The sequence below is a fragment of the Cryptomeria japonica genome, chromosome 4, assembly GCF_030272615.1.
Source record: "Cryptomeria japonica chromosome 4, Sugi_1.0, whole genome shotgun sequence".
Lineage (NCBI taxonomy): Eukaryota > Viridiplantae > Streptophyta > Pinopsida > Cupressales > Cupressaceae > Cryptomeria > Cryptomeria japonica.
The window spans coordinates 330156501-330174827 of NC_081408.1; the positions used below are offsets into that span (position 1 = coordinate 330156501).

The following is an 18327-nucleotide window of genomic DNA, read 5'->3' on the forward strand; positions in this document are numbered from 1 at the left end:
TTATACAATTTGAGAATTAATCAACTTCTTCAATTCTTGAGCCATAAGCGACTCAATCTTTGGACTAATTGGTCTCTACTTCTGACGAATAAGCTTGACTCCTTCAACCAACTCTATGGTATGTTGAATGAATTCAAGATTATATCCTTTTAGGTCATCATAAGTCCATGCTATGACCCCTTTATACTTGCCACACCAAGATTTAAGGTGATCTCTATCCTTATGAGGAACTTCTTTCCCAGCTTTTAACTTCTTACCATCCCCAAATTCTAGGTTTGTATAATCTCCTCTATCAACAACAAACTTGCACTCACTATTTCTCGTATCATTGCAATTGAACAATTTTTCTAGAGTTATCAACCCTTTGGGAAGTTTGTTGCTCTTGAGCTGAATGACTTCATTTTTGTACGCTCTTCAATTTTAGGTTATAGCCATTCTTTGAACTCCTTGACTTGTTGAATAAATATGGTAATCAGAACATCACTCTCAAAGACCTACTAGTTTTTCTCATTATTAGGGATTGTTGGTCTTACGATCACCCACACATTATACTTGTTCATGATCAAGTCTGTTACTCGATAAAACTAAGATCCAATCATGGCTAATCAATCTACTTTAGTGTTTTGTTTCCTCGGGATCACCTGAATGTTAAAGGCTTCAAAAAATTCAATCAGGTCCTATACTCTATGTCTATAGGATCTAATATGTACATTTTTGGAAGCTATAACATTCTACACTTGCTCGATAACTAACACAAAATCTTCAAACACTTTTAGTTGCTTGATTCTCATTCGCTTAGTAGTCTAGGCCTACATATTTAGCTTCATTTTTTGTACAAGAAAATTGTAAGTGGAAGGCTCTTAAGGTTTGTTCTTTGGTTGGGGAAGTTAGATAGATACCAACTTCGAAACCAACTCTTCATCTCGCACCATCAAAATGCATAGTTCATAACACATATTTCTAACAATATTTATCTTCAACAATACTTCCTTTATCTTTAGTGAAAAATGGAATAAGTTGGTCTTTGTCAAATATCACATATGTCCTTAGACTGATAGCATGATAGTTCCCAAAAGGATCACTATCAATGAATTGGTTCAAAAGGTCCTCTTCCTTTTCATTTTTGTCTCTGGTTACTTCTTTTAACATTTCTACACAATACATATCATCTTTTGAAAAGGAAGAATGGGTGGGCTCAAAAGTCATCATAGCATCATCGACTATGTGCTCAGGGTGTAGGGGTTTCAACAATAGTTTTAACCTAGATCTATATTTGGTAGGGTGAATATCAATCACTAACACTTCCTGTGACATAGTGATACTAGGATAGGAATACAAATTCAAGGGAAGATCCTTGACTATTCCTATGGCTTGGACTCTTTTCCCATCTAGTTACAAGATTCCCCTTTCCAGAAGATCATATTTTACATTAAGGGCCTCAACTACTTGTTTTAGCATGACTATAGTACTAGCTCTCGAATTAATCATAGAATCATGCAACAATTTGTCTCCAATAAGCAACATCAAGAAAAAGGGCACATGCTTTGATTTACTTACTTCTTTGCTTTGTTCATCACTCGTATTCATGAATGCTGAGGATTGTTGTATTTGAGTGGGAACTGCTAGTTCCTTTTCTTTCCTTTTTGGCTTGTTCAATGAGCTCTTCATCTAATGTTTGTTCTTCATGACCTTCCAATGCCTCTTTCAACAAATTTTTTTTCTTAGGAATAGACAAAATATTCCAAAGGGATATATTATTAAGAGCCTTCTTTTGTTGATCTACTACATTTACTGATACTAGAGGTAATGTTTTGGGTTCTTTGGGCTTAAATAGAAATGACTCCTTTGGATTTTGGAAAGGTTGAACCACCACAAGGGAAACAAGAGATTTATCAAAAGTCACTTTAGGTTGTTGAGTTTGAGGAATGAATTCATTGATACATTTTTGCTTCGAGTGAGTATTATAATCAAACTAGACTTGCAGAATTTTCGATGTAGACATATCATTTCCAAACATAGCTTTCTCTTCCTTTATCCAAGAGAAAAGTGTGTGATAAAGATAAAACTTTTGATTCTTGTTCCAAAGACATACCTTGCATCTGAGCAGTCAATATCATGATGTCTATGCTTGGAGAAGAGTAAGCATAGATTCTCACATCAATAGTAATGCCTTGGGAATGTTTCTCTACCAACTTTTTCTACAAATTACCTTGTGGATAGTTCCAAGACATGTGAGCATCATTGCATGGAAAATACCGGGCGTTTGAGTCATCCATGAAATCGTTCTATCCAGCCACTAGCTCTCAATTTGGATTTAAAGGTGCGGTGTGGAGAGGAGTGGGAACTAGAACAATTTGGTTATAAGGGGGTTGATTGTTTGTTTTGACGCTTCCCTAAAATTGGCTTTGTTGAAAAGGGGAACTTGTCCCGTGATAGCTCTAATATGGTGGCTTTGGTGGCATAGCTTGTTGACACTTGATATTGATGATTTCATTTGAAAATGTCCTCAACAAGTTCTTCATATCGCTTATCTCTTCTATCAAGGAGGGTGACAGAAGGGTATTACTTTATTGTGCACTTGATTACACATACATTGACTAAGGTGGTATTGACATGTTGGGAGTTGCATCAACTCAAGGTGGAATTGATAACTTTAGAAACATAGGCATGGGTGGTCTTGGTAAGAGCTTTTCAACATCTATTAAATGGTTTTCCACTCTTACCGCTACTTCGTATGCTTGCGACAAAATAGTGCCTCCCACAAATTGGATCATCATTGATATATCTAGATTGAAGGGTTTGAGGAAGAATGAAAAAGTCATAGTAGGAGAGGGATGAGCTATTGAGGGAATTCTTTCTCCAAGTCTTGTGAAAACAGGTATTAAAATCTATTACAACTTCTTGCAGGGCTCTTTTAATAGTTATCAATTGTTGTAGGAGGGACAAGCAATTTCTTTTTTTAGAAAATCTATCAAAAAAAAGATTCCTAGGTGCATCCTAGTCTACCATAAAATTTGAAGGCAAAGATCTATACCAGTCTTACGCCTTGCCTTTGAAGAGATTGCAAGTAGTCTAAGAGCAATATTTAGCTTTATAATATTATGAACTTTGCAACAACCAGCTATGTCTTATAAATTTTCTATAGGCATCTTGAAATCTTCTCCAGTAAACTTAGGAAAGGATTTTTATGCTGAGGTGGGGATAGGATCACACTGATCTAGAGGTGTAGGGGAAATTAGAGAACTGTTGTTATCCCAACTGAAGAAATTCTAGGGTGGCATATTAGCCATTTGAGGTTGCAGTTGGGCCCACACTTGGGTTTGTCAGGCATCTCTAGACCATGCTATAGTTGCTAAAGGGGGGGAATAATAGGCTTGAGTTTTTGGATGTTTGAGATCTAGTAATAGGCCTATGGCTCATATACACACTTAGGTTTAGTACTCAAGGTCCCACCAAGCATGGCTATTAAAAGAGAATTACAATGTATGATTTGGAAACCCATATGACTAAAATGAAATCATAAGAGCTAGAAGATAAAACAAATTGTTATACTGACTTGTAACATAGAATCTTAAATCATTCATCAATGAGATCAAACATACAATAAATTCAAACTAGGCACAGTCTGACATATCTTATCTCATTCATTCATGAGATAAAATTAAAGTTTGAGTCTATAACATAGTCTTCAAAAAATTACTAAGATCAAGAACCACAAATACCAAATGCTAGTAGGCTTAACATAGAACTAGAAATCATAATTGCAATCATCAAAATGAACAGGAAAAACCCTTGCATATTCACCGAATCGAGCTCTCATCATGATGGCTATTGCATATATCTTTGCTAATGATTTTAATTTCATTATTAATCCTTCATGCACACACACAAAAATGCCTTGTAGTTCCCTTCATCTTGTAGTTGCCATGACTTTGAACGTAGAAAATATTACCTTGCGGTCATGCCTTTTTTTATGACACGTCTTTATCTGACTTCATCTTAAAAATGGCCATCGACCGATGACATAACAATTTTCTTGGCTTCGACTAAAAAACTTTCAAAATCTCTGCCTAGCTACCAAGTGGCATCCTCTAACAAATCTACCGAACTTTTAGTCTTTGAAAAATGTGGCAAGTCCATGGATTTCCTTTTTAAAAAATTGAGTTGTGTATCTTCTAAAACTTCGCTAGGCTGCCAAGTGGCACTCTCCATTACAAGCTAGCTTGAACAATACATCTTCTCTGAGAAGGAATAGAATCAAAAGGAAAGAACAAGGGTAAAGACCTTTGGGAAAAAAAAATGAAGATGGTCGAATAGCCTATGGAACTATTGTAGATTAATCTATAATATCAATTACATCCAAGGTGAAATTTGAGTTCTCTATATTTAATGTGTAGACCAAAGCCATGTTTTTTCCCCATTCCAAGGGGTGGTCAATATTGGGGGGTTAAATCAACCATAGCCAAGGCACTTACAACTACTAATCAGAGTGAGTCGCATCTTAGTAGGGAGGATTTGATCATCAACAACACCAACCCTATCATTTGCAGATTTGAGGAATTGCTCATATAATGGACAAGCATACCTAATCGAAGCTTCTTCCTACCCCTACATTGGGTTATAAATTTCTCTTTTCAATGAATTGATTGAATCCGAGGTTAGATAGTAACAATGCCTAGGGATGACCATGTAGCTAAAAGAGTGCTGGTAATTTTTAAGCTAATATACCATTAACAGACAATTATATGATTTAGAAATATTCCATAAATTTTATTAGTTCCTTTTTAGATCTATCATTGATTTCAATAATTAATACTAGTATGAGATTGTTGAATGAGTTTGTTAATATTGAATAACCCTAAGATAACCCTAGGGATATTACAATTGATAGCTTAGTGAAGGTTGCAAACTTTAGTAATAACAAGTATGACTACTCCATCTACACCCATCTTCTAAGGAGGGAAATACTCAATCTTCTTCTTCATCCAACATGGAGGGATCATAAAGTTGTGAGTACTCACAATTTAAAAGTCAATAAATCTTCATGGACGACATAAAATAATTGTAAAGGCATTTTCCCCTTGGCTTCTAAATTAGTGGAACGTTCATATGTAAGTGAATTTATTTCCTTGATGTGTCTCTATAGTATTTCTTTACCTAAGAATAACCAATCTTTATTTCCTACCTTCCGGTCTCAGTCCACCGGATCAGAATCTCACCGGATCTACATCTTTGCTCGATATCCAAACTCCGTCTTCTATCCTCTAACTTATGTCCTCCCAAATGATTCACAAACCTCAATTTATACCGTTCGCAAATAATTACAACTTAATCAAGTCGGCCCGAAGACTAACCGGCTCAAGAAACGTGTAATGGTAACATGTCGGCTCAAATCACTAAGAACAACTTCCAAAATGCATAAAACAATGTGCGGTCCTCTGGGAACATCGGACATGGAACAAGAAACATAAATCAACTATCAGCAAGTCACAGAGATCAACCGCAACCTGGTCCAACTTCACTCAACACACTGCCAGAATAACTGATAAGAACATATCAATCGGGCCAATACCGCAATCGATAACTCACCAGGATTAAATCCAAATGCCATGAAACTTGAACACAACAAAGACGACAAACATGAGGGAATAAACCCAAAACCACAATGCTAAACACTCAAACACGAAGAAATGCCACGATCTCAAGCAATTCCACTGAAAACTGCTCAATCGGTAAGAACTAGATCTGTGCTCCTGCATCACATAATTAATGAAAATGAAAAATATTTATTTCAATTATATAATTTGAATTGAAAAGAAAAAGAGAAATTTTATTACTTGTGTATTTGACAATGTATTTCTTTTACTTATGGGATAAAAAGTTAGTAAATTGAAAGGGTAGAATGATAGGGTCGTTACAACTTCATTGCTTTAGGTTCTTGGATTAGATGAAGTGGAAATTTGCAAAATGGCATTTGAAATAATCTTTTCTTTTTGATGAGGCTATCTCACTTGGAGATATCGAAAATGATGCAAATGATCCTCATATATTAATGTTAGAACATAATGTTATTAGGGATCACATCCTTATAACATTTATATATAATGTTCTAATATAAGGTTATAAAACCTTATATATTATATGCTTTATAAGCATATCCCATTTGAAATAATTATAATCTAATAATTATTAGATTATTAACTATTTATGAGTGGGGGTTATTGAAAAGGTGTGACTAGTGAAGCCACCCTTCCTCCTATATTTAAGGAGGTTCTCTCTCATTTGAGAGTATGTGAATTTGGAGCTTTATGGTGAGTTGTATCACTATGCATATGAGGTATTATTGGCCATGTGGAAGTATTGGAGGAGTGTCCCCAAGTTCATGTCTATTTTATGATAGACTATATTTGTAAGTGTTTTAATTAAATGATGCTTTATGGGGTTTTTTACTCGAAAGGGTTTTCCCCATGTATATCTTGTGTAATGTGTACATTTATGCATGTATGATTCTCATTTCATTTTTTTTATGATCTTGTTTATAATGATTAGTATCCTAAGATCCCGATTTCTAGCAATTACAAATTAGTAAACACATCCTTTGTATTAAAAAGGAATTAAACACAATAGAACAAAGCCCAGCTAAAAAATTAGTCTTCATACTCAAGAAAATCTCCTTTCTATATTCATTATTCAACAACAAAAAATACATCTTCAAAAATTGTCCTTCCTACAATTCTAGCTCTTCCTTATTCAATAACAAACCCCTTAATTACCTCCTTGTATTCACTGTGGAGACTACAAAGTCTAAGAAACTATAACTCAAAACAAAATATCAGCTCCTAATTTAACTCCTACATTGACTACTCAACAACAATTGGTAAGAGATAGTTGCATCGGAGAATGTCATTGTTGCACAAGTTAAGCAATACTGTGAGATAGAATCTCATGAGGAGCGACTTCACAAACTAATCTTTCAAAGCAAAATAAACGAGTTTAAGGATGTTATGAAGCGAAAAGCAAGTGAGATTGATAACAATGTTGAGGGATTATCAAATGTAAGTTTCTTCACTTCTCTTAGCATGTTGTTTATTGTAGTGCAGATTGAAAAGAATAGGTCTAAAAAAAGAGTCTTTAAGTCTTTACGTCATCAAGTGCATCATCTAGACTTGATTTTGGGTTTGGTGACATGAGCATTTCTAGTGGAGGTAGTTTTGGTGCAAATTTGGTTTTAGATTCATATTTGAGTAAACCTAAAGGTGATTAATTGCAAATATTAGCTAAATAGCGTGTCAATAATTGTTGTGAGACAATCATGACCTTTTTAATAATGGTGTTGATGTGTAGAGCAATAGCAACATAAGTTAAATATTTACATTACAAATAGAAATAAAAATATATTTCATTATCATCATTCTAGTTTAAATTGCATTCAATAAAGCTTTATAAAATCATTATTGTTCTCTTATGGAATAGCTTCCTACCCAATTAAAAACTAATTAACCAAATTATTAAATGTAACATGATCCTCCTGACCTATTTTTAACAAACAATTTTAGTATATTTAGGTCAAGTGCCTTCACCTACCATCACTTCTCCTAAAGGTGATTGTAGAGGATGTACACATTTTTTATGACTGCAACTTATTAAAAATATTTTCCTATGATGCAATGGTAGATTGTCAAGGAAAAGACATGGGTTATGATGAACTATAATAAGACTAAACTGTATGACACGTGCAAATTCTTTGAATAAAAAAATTAACCTTGCATGTCATGTGGATGCTTTTTTCACCATCTCGTTTTGCATGGAGCCAATACAACAAATACGTAACTATCAATTTGGATAGTTGGGTGAATAAATGTTTGTATCGTGTTGACAAAGTTAATACTATTCAATTATTTGGATGAAATTAAATAGTAAATTTTTCAGTTACATGAAAAATATATCATGCATTCCAAAGAGATGCAATGTTTATTGAAATTCAAAGTTTAATTGTGTTGTTGTAAAATGTCATGCTTTAGACTGTTTTTAGTTCTAGATAAGTTGCTAGCTATTTATCTATTTTTCATTTTAAACTATTTATTGTTTGTTTATATGTAATTTAATTTAATTTATTTCAATATTATAACTTACATATGTGAGTCTAATATGGATTACCAACCAAAAGTATAAAAGGGTAAGCTATGTATTGTACTTTTTAGGTGTAAGAAATCAACATTGAGTTATTATTATTGTCAAGGTATCTTTGAAAATAAATATTAAAAAATAAAAATCTAAAAAATTAAAAAAGATTGTGAAGTGTTAAATCGAACTAAAATTCAATATTAGATTATAAAATAGGGGATAGGACCCACTAGTTGAGCACCCTAACTTCGTGCTTCTCAAAATCTTATGTTGAAATTTTAAATCACTCCCAAATTTTTACAAGAGCTTACTTGGCAAGTCTTTTGCTTATAACTAAGGTTTCAAGGCCACATCATCAAATATGATGCCACATTAGCATGCTTTTTGCCAAGGTGTCCAAAACAACCTCAAAAAAAGTGAGCCCCATACTTGTGCAAAAGTGATACTTGTGTGCTGATGTGGCATCACATGATCCATTGCTTTTTAGTGCTCAGGGATATATTTCATTCAATTATGGATAGTCATCATCACAATAACAACTTTAAAATATAATTATTGGTATTGGACATTAAATAACAAATGTGAACAAAGGCCCTGGTTAACACTGCTTTTCTAATAAAAAACATATGTGAACAAAGGATCAGCGCCCTGATTAACCCTGATTTTCTAATTAAAAAAAAATGTGGACAACAATCAATTAATCCACAATTTTTTAAAAATTAAAAATTCAGCATCACAATTTGTCGGGTGCCAAATTTCGTATGCAAGTGACAAAGTCTTCCAGATTAGAGGAAGAAGATCCCCCCTGCTTCACCGCCTCTCTCGCTGCCCTGCTCAATTCCTGTACCCGCAAACCCTCTTCTCCTTCTCCTCCCACCACTCTCTTCACTGCACTTGCCAACATATCTCTGTTGGGCACTGCGTTTAGCCCTTCGCATAATCTGACTGCTACCCTCAGATATTCAACCAACAAGAGAGCGTCGCTATGCTGATCCGCAGTTAAAGGCCACGCAATCATGGGAATCCCCAGTGAAATGCTCTCCAGAGTAGAATTCCACCCACAGTGTGTAACGAAACACCCAACAGAAGGGTGGGAGAGGATCAAGAGCTGAGGCGCCCACCCTCTGATAACCAGGCCCTTCTTCTTCACTCTTTCTTCAAGACCGACCTTGGCATTTCCATTGTCTCTGATGACCCAAATGAAGGACTCTTCACTCGCCTCCAATCCCGCTGCAATCTCTTCATTCTGCTTCTCAGACAAAATTGCCATGCTACCGAAGCAGACATACACAACAGATCTCTCTTTCCGACCATCGAGCCACTGCAAGCACAGCGCTTCATTGATTGAATTGGGGTTCCCCCTCTGAGGATTCATTTCCTGCTTCTGCTTGTGGTGGAACACAGCAGGGGGAAGCAGAGGACCCACCGACCAAACAGGGCGGCCCGAAACTGTTCGGAGATGGTCGACATAGGGAGTCTCGAGAGAATAGAAGGTGTTAATGAGGGTACCCCAGCTTTGGAGATTCAGATTCATGATGTATTTGATGAACTCGTGGACAGGATCCGAGCTTTTGTAGACCTGTGCAAGGGGAGAAAGTTGAAACTTGCGAAGAGTGAGAGGATGAGGAAAGCCAGGAATGGACACTTCACCCTCATCAGATTCCACACCTAGGTGCGGCATGTATTTCCACACAGAAGAAATGACAGAGAAAGCAAATGCTCCCGACGGACAGAAAACGATTCTGGGTATGCCCAGCTTGGTCGCCGTATCCTGAGTCCATCCCAAGAAGAAATCGCTGATGATACAGATCACAGGCCCAAATTCATCCGAGCTCTCGTCGAGTTTTTGCTGCAGGAGCCATTGCTCCAAAGGATCGGCAAGCCCCTCGAGGGAATAGATCAAATGCGGCAAGGAATGTATAAGCAGTTGGGTTTCGTTGTGCGGAGGAGGAGGAGGAGGAGGAGGAGGAAGAGGAAGAATGAGGGATTGGATGAAGAGGTTCTGGGAAGAAGCGGTGGATAAGAGAGGGCGCAGCAGGGGCTCGTTTCCAGGAGTGGTGAGAAGGGTGAGTGCAAGGCCTCGGGAGGCGAGAGAAAGAGAGAGATCCAAAAGAGGAATGATATGACCCTGCGTAGGGAATGGGATGACCAACACGTGAGGCCTCTTCATCTTCCTCTTCCTCTCCGGATCTCCAATGGATGTAACAAGGAGAAGGATGCCATTTTATCACATCCCCAACCAAACACGAAACAGGTTTGAAAATAATTGCCAGCCAGACTGGTTTAACTTTTAGTGAGCAAACGGCAGCCCGATGTAGACAAGTGGGGGCCACCACATACATTTACTTTTAATTCTTCTAATGCACGTGAGTCATTCTTGGTTATAGTTATTTGGCTATAAGTAGTTAAGTCTCATGGTGAGAATTAAAAAAATAGTCAAAGTCTATAATTTGTGGGTGCATAAAGTTAGTTATGAGAGTGATTTGCACGTTTCTTTTATAAGAAATTATTGGTGAATTTAAATTATTTCTACAATGGAAAGTGAATCATTTTAAACAAGTGAATTATTGCAAAGCAAACTATTTAAAACAAGCGAATTATAATGAAAATGAAAGCTATAAATGATGTGAATGATACTGTGTATTCATAAAGAATTAGGGGAAAAGTGGATAAACCTAAATATAAAAAAAAAAGGATAAAGTATAGTTTTACATATTTGTTGAACTAACCCTATTATGTTTTCCTTTGGACTTGTTTATGTTCTCCATTTTGTTAAAATCCACTTCTCATATTGAGAGAGGTTTTTAATTCAAGACACATCCAAATATTATTAAGGATCTCTTTCGAAGGGAGAACATCTTGGGTCTCAAGGATTCTACCAAGTCATTTCCCTCAACATTCTAGTCTGTTCATGATAGGTTGGAAACTCTTGATCAAAAGATAAATGTTTTTTATTTTGCTAAGTTTTCAAAGGTCTTGGTATTTACTTAAGCGTCGACAGGTCCAATCAGCACTAAAAAAACAAAAAAAGCATTAAGGAACTCAACCAGTGCTAGTTCATATCCTAAGTTTTGACAATTCTTAGTAGCCTATAAAGTGTTCACAAGTTCTTGCCCAACCATTATCTCTGACTAGTCATGTCGATAGCATATTTTTTATTGGATGAGACATCCAAAAAATTATGTGGTTCAAAGTCTTGCCTTTGTCTAAATGCAATAATGCAATTAGGAGATATTTGGGTGTAGGGAAAGGGATCTAATTCCTCTATCCATGTTTACATGAATTATAATTATGCAAAATATAACCTTGAAGTTTTATTCATTCGTTAGTCTAATTTGAAATTATATTGTTGTCATCGTACCAATGTCGTGGTCCACATATCAATGACCAAAACCTTTTAGGAGTCCAAGTGTTATAGAAACAAGAGTTGGGGGAAGCATACCACTAGCCATTATAGCTAACATCGTGCACCCACATATCCTAAATGGTACATCGGATTTCAATTTTTTTTGTTGTTGCCTTCATACATGACTTAACTGCTTATAGCTATTGTTCTGGCTTCTGGCTAATAACAACGCACGATGTGGGATCTATTATGCATGCAAGGGTCAAAAAGTGGTCATTTCAAAGTGTTGCACAACACCTACTTAAAGATGGTCCAATAACCATGCACTACAACCACCTTTTGTGTTATGGGTACCAATAAAGTTGCACAACTCCTACAATTAAAGTCCAAAAATTCTAACTACATGAGGTAAAGTGGGCCACTATTAGTACATGTGAAATTTAATAATGGGCTTTTCGATATAATTTTTTTGGAATTCTTTAAAATTAGTAATTGGGAGGTTGGATGAGCAAGGAGTGAACGACAATTGGAACATGGATGGTAACTGGTGCTCTTTCCCTAGAGGCTATCAAGAAAGTGCATATTTTTAGCATTGTAAATTATTAAAAAAATAATTCTTTCACCAACATTAGTTTTAAATTTGATAATAGATTCTTGTAAATTGGATGGCACATGCCTTGCAAATTCTTTGAATAAAAAAGTTAACCTTGCATGTCATGTGGATGCATTTTTGAATATGTCGTGTTGCGTGGAACCAGTGCACCTAATAGGTAACATTTGGACATTGGGTGAATAAGGGTTTTTATTGTGTGACAAAGTTAATGTTATTCAAATATTTAGATTAGATTAAATACCAAATTATTCAATTATATAAAAAAGATATCATGTATTTCGAACTAATGCTCACTAATGCATTTGGCCTCAAATTTCGACGGAGGTTTCCGACGGACAAGGCTTTTTGTGATCAAATGTGATTTAAAAAAAAAAAATGCCCGATAACGTCGAAATGCCAACCATGTTTTCTGATGACGCTCGTGTTAGTTAGAATTCCGACGACTAGAGGCATTATTAAAAAGAAAAGAAAAGTGCGGGTTCATTTGAAAACCACGCGCAATGGATTGAATTAACTCTCGACTTCCTCTGCCTCTGCAAATTGGGTTCGATGTTTCCTTTGCCTCTTTTTCCTCTGCCTCTTCCTCTACCTCTACCTCTATAAATTGGGTTGTCTAGCAGGTGAAAACGAATGATTAAATTAACTCGTTTGGAGGGTATCGAACTATTGGAGATGGAGAAATTCCTATAGATTTTTGCATGTCGTTAAATTCCCGTGGAGTTGCAGGTTGTGTGTTTGAATCATGTAAAGTTGGTTGCAGACAAGTTTATTTCAGAGTGCGTGTCTCATAAATTTGAGCTTGTCATCGTACCGGTATGTTCTCATTTATTTGTTTTTCTTTACTTTCGTAATGCTGCAGTTCCTAGCAGTTCCTAGTTATTGAAAAGTCTTCCAATTATCGATTATGTTAGATAAAGGCTAAAAGTATTGTATAAAAATTAAAAAATAATTAAACCCTATTTACTATACCAGAATCAATCTGCTTGCTTTCTTGCTTGTAAATGAATGTTTTCCACCCCTAGTTACTGAAAAGTCTTCCAATTATCGATTATGTTAGATAAAGGCTAAAAGTATTGTATAAAAATTAAAAAATAAGTAAACCCTATTTACTATACTAGAATCAATCTGCTTGCTTGCTTGTAAATGAATGTTTTCCATCTGCTTGCTTGTAAATGAATGTTTATAAAGTAGTGATTGTATGAATTAGAAATATGATTCCTTAATGAAACTTGCTTTGGAAATACTTGATTCAAACATATAAAGTTAATAAAAGACCAATGCCTTGATTCCTTACTGGTTTCATATCATTTCAAATGAAAAATCCTATGTTTAACCTTAGAGAAAGTTTTAATAACTTGTTAATGTAACAAGACCATCATCTCAAAGGCTTCCATATGAATTGCAATTAAAATGTGACATCCAGTTAGTCTTACTGAATTTAACTTTACTTTGAAAGACCAATAAGACAATTCGAAGTTTGCCAACCAATCCTTCAAATTGATATTCAAACTGAAAATCAAACTTAATTACAACAACATAAGATTGCACAATGAAACAATCTATGTAAATAGATTTATCCAAGGAACTGATCAATCCATTGAAAGATAGATACCATCATGAATGAGAAACACTTGAATCTTTATATTGAAAATAAAATACTTAAACTAGTTGATTTCAGTGCATATCCTCCATCAACTTGGTACTTCCAGACAACGAGTTCATAAGAAAATGCATAAAGATTGTCTTGATAAAAAAAACTATAAACTTGTGATATCTGTCTCTCCTAAAAAATCCTCCACATATAGATGAGGATTTGGTTTGAAAAATGAAAGGGCATACCCTTTCATTAAACTAAAATTAACAAAAAACTAACTACCTAAAAACCGCCCTAACAAACTAAAACTATAAAATACAAAGTCACATCTTTAAACATCTTTTGATATCTATGGCTAGTCTCCAAGCATCTGATCGCACTTCTGAATGTGCTTCAAATATACCTCTGATTTGTAGGCATCTGCATCGTAGATAATATCTTTGACCATAATCTCCAAAGTGATGAAGTTTTCCATCTGCTCGATTGTGTCTGTCATGTCAAGTACATCAGACCGGGCAATGTAAAGGGAAGCTCACTGAGAAGACTTTGGCACTCCACACTCCATTTATCCTTATCCTTAAACTGTCCATTCTGATCTTCAATTGCCATCATCCGTACATACCATTCCCACCATTTCATCCACTCATTTCACACCTTCATTCATTTTTCCCATTTAAAGTCTTCACTTGCAGTCAGCCATCCAGAACCCGAAATTAGTCCAAAATGCACTCAAAAAACACTTGAAAATGAGTTTTAAAGGTCCAATTACAAGTGCAAACTTGTGTTTACCCATTACACTCCATTTTTCCTTACATTCATTAAATTCTTTTTGCAATTCCGTGTCAAAGTCTTCATGCTTTTTCAACAGCTTTTGTATTCCTTCAATGACTTCAGCATATGTATTGGCCAATGTCTTATCATGCAATAGAGTTCCTAGTCTGTTATAAATCCGGTTGTGAGATATTGCATTATCCATATTCTTTTGATAAACAACCCATAAATCTTCAAGGAAACCCTGCAATTTTTTAAATCTCTTAGTCAATAAAACAGAGGCCGTGTCAGCCCTCACACTTTGCATTTGCCTTTTCATCTTTTTTATTTTTCAGTTGCACTTCCTCACATTTCTTTTTCCATTGAGACCTATCATGGATTTGTGGCACATGTTGTCATCCTCTTTTTAGCAATTCTTCATATAATCCCTTGTACTGATCTCTTTCTTTGATCACTTTGACCAATTGTGCTTTATTAAATTTTAAAATATCAATACCCATATCAACAGTAACAATGGGATCTACTTCACCAACTTTAAATATCATCATTTGACCAAAGGCTTTATCCACATCAATGATTTTTGGCCTCTTATTTGGAGGGTAAAGAGCCCATAAAAGAAAAGCCTCTTCATTCTAGTCAAATCTAGAGCCGACATACACATCATTTACCCCCTGAATATCCAATTTAAAATCCTTATTCTCAGAATGTAACATGCTATCAAAAATAAATGATGCACTCATGTCCCATCGTGGAAAGGTGATGATGCCTACTTCACTAAGAAGCTGTCTTCCCCTTTGAGGGGTTATAGTGGTCAATTCTAGACTGATTTCTTCCTTTAGTTTTCCCAACAATTCTGATTCTTTTTCAGGGGTTACATTTGGGATAGAGTCTCTCAGTTTTTTCCCTTTGAAATTATATACAAAGGATTTAAATTCTTTTGACTTAATAAAAACATCATCAGACACAAAGGCAAAATACTCATCGTATCTTGCATCACTATGGATGTTCAGCCTGGCAACAATTTGCTCTTGCAAGTCTGGCTCTTCTGCTATGTCTGGTGCTTGATGCCTAGATACCACCTCAACTTCTTCGGACTCGCCTTCACTCTCTTCTTCTTCAGTTTCCATTTCTTGCAATCTCTTTTTCTTTTCTTCCATTTTCTTGTTTAATTCATCAATGGTTGTCTGGGCCTCTTCCTCATCCATGTTTCTAAACATGTCCTCTGCTTCCAAGTAAACATGAATATAATCTCCCAGATTTTTACTTTTCTTGCAATTGTGAATATATCCCGTAGGGTCATAATTGACCCTAGCAGCATATTTGAACAAATTGTATTCTTCAATCAATTTCCTATCAATGGCTTCATAAGCCTTTGTTGATACAATGGTAAAATCCCCAAAACTAAGAGTCCTAAGAAAGAAAGTCTGCTAATGCATACCTCCAAAGTGTTTGGCATTTGAAACACTTAACTGTCTCACAATCTCCAGATAAGCAATTCTGTTTGGTACAAGTTTTGGCAACAGATATGGGGTTCCTTCGAAACCATAAATCCTGAAGCAAGTAAAATCCTTGTGAACAAACCAATCACCTCGGTTGTGATTGACAATACCTCTTTCATAAAAAACAATAGGTCTAAGAAATCTTTTAACTTTAGTGGAAATAGATCCTTCACACGGGACACCATACATATGGTATAATGGCTTTACTATTAGTTGTTCAAACTTGATGTAGTTTGATTTCACATATCGTGAATCCCAAACTAATGTCCACATCTGTACTGGTTGTTTTTTACCTTCTCTGTCCACTGTGTTCAATTTTAAATTCATTGGCCACATACCCCTAAAGCTTTCATAAAATAAAATCAAATGCATTACCAACGAGTAAAACTTGAAAGTGGGCTCCCTATTATCTTTGAGGTTCAAGAAACCTTCATCTAATTTTTCTACAACATAAGTAGCATAATCAAAGGGTCTTGGCTCATACATCTATACATTTGCTGCTAACACCAGTGGCCCAATATTAGCTACATCAGGGATCTCTATACCTCCAACTTGTCCGCATGACATATAGGTGTACTATAAGTAGTGTCTAAAAATATCCATGTTGAATGGGGGGCCATCCTCTTCGGTTAGAATGCCCTTTTGAACCCTGTGGAAATCTAAGTTCCACCCTTTATAAGTAGTATCCATTTTAACAAATTCCTCTTGTAGTTCTTCAAACGTCAAGGGTACATCAGGGTTAGGGTCTAAGCTAAAAACTTCATCTATGGTGCCACGACTAAATCTGATAAACACTTTGCCATTTGGAAACTGAATGCATCTCTTCATAGAATTGTAATTTTTGACCAAATCTGATATTTACAAAAACATTTGGAACAACTAGTTTACCTAAGTTGGTTATCCACGGGTTACAAATTGGCACTTCTCTGTCCTTTCTCAGAAAATGAAACAGGAAGAGTTCATAACCTCTCACCTTTGTCTAGACATCTCCAACCCCTTTAAACCTATCCTCAAGTTGGTCTTTTCTAGGCAAATGTCGTTTCAACCTCCTTGATTTTGGGCCTGGGGACTGCAATTGATCAATGATATCTTGATTCAATTTTTGTGCAGGAAGGACTTCCGCTATTTTGGATTTTTTAGACATGGATTCGGAGCCCTTAGCACTCCTCTTTCTTCCTGATGAACTTGTAGCCTCCATGATGCGTGATGAATTGTGAGCAATAATTCTCACCTTGTGTGTTTTTTACTAAGACACAACCTGCATTTGGTTCGTAATTTGCCTCATGTGAGCCATCAATCTACTCAATTGCATGCATTAAATACATGCTGCTTTGGTTTCAGTTTTGAATTGTATCTGTAATGGCTCATCGGTATATGCTTTCCCAAAAAATTACCCCCTTGGTGCCATCGACAATATTTCATTCCTTAAGTCACTTTGTTTTTTATCGGTGTGTGTCTTCCCGAGCCCTCCATCAAGTATCGACATAACCTTGAACAGTCTCTGCCGATAGTTACTTTTTCCCCGATGAATCTCCTACTCTATTGTTTCCATCGGGCGTTGGGATAGCTTGAAATGTTACACCCCGATCTCTTTAAGTTGTATTGATGACTAAGGCTTCTCTCCCTATCGGTGTATGTCTGATAGCCTTATTGGCTATTGACAAGACAACAATTCACATGTTTCGATAGCGAAAGTCACGTCGATGATACTTTAGTAATGACTCGGTCGGTGTATATCCTCCCAATGTGTCTATCAGGTATCGGGATAACTCCCATCCCATTTTAGCGATAGTTAATCACTTCTTGATGACCTTTAGCTTTGCTAGGGTGCTTTCTTCGGGGTAGGATACACCGATGGTTTGATTTGCAAACTTGTGGAGTTCTAATGGACTTCTTCCATTTCTCTTCCACTTCTAGATATCCATACTTAAAGACATCCATACTCTCTTGTTGCTTAAAGAAAATGGGGAACTAAATGGTACTAAGATTAAGAAGCGACATACTCATCATGAGTAATGAGAACTAAACAAGCTTGTCAAGCTTGAAATCAATGTGTAAGGCTAACTGTGCCATTTTGTCAAAAGTTGTCAAATAGTCCTATTTAGGTCCTAATTGTTCAAATAATGTAAATGTACCCATGGAAGGGTAATAAAGGTTTAATATGTTGTTTTGAGTCCATTCTAAGGTGTTCAAAGTATCTAAGTAATGTTTAGTGGTCATTCATGTCAAAAGGCAAAAGTTGTCAAGGTGTCACTAAAAAGTTGTAATGCAACAATGCATAAAATGCTGTCAAATTGTACATTTCGGTCTTAGGGGTAGTTGGAATAGTTATAGAACCATGAGAGACTATAAAATCCATCATTTATTCAGATTAAGTGGG

General features: G+C 35.8%; 1 protein-coding gene across 1 annotated transcript; it reads right to left on the bottom strand.

Annotated features, from left to right (window-relative positions):
• Positions 1–8664: 8664 nt before the first annotated feature.
• Positions 8665–10330, bottom strand: LOC131063574 (UDP-glycosyltransferase 89B2). Its single transcript, XM_057997428.2, has one exon. It carries the CDS (start codon positions 10292–10294, stop codon positions 8858–8860), a length of 1437 nt encoding a protein of 478 aa, XP_057853411.2. The 5' UTR covers positions 10295–10330; the 3' UTR covers positions 8665–8857.
• Between the last annotated feature and the right edge of the window lie 7997 nt (positions 10331–18327).

Excerpts from the sequence above, each read along its gene's own strand:
- LOC131063574 (XM_057997428.2), bottom strand. The coding sequence starts at position 10,294 with ATGAAGAGGCCTCACGTGTTGGTCATCCCATTCCCTACGCAGGGTCAT.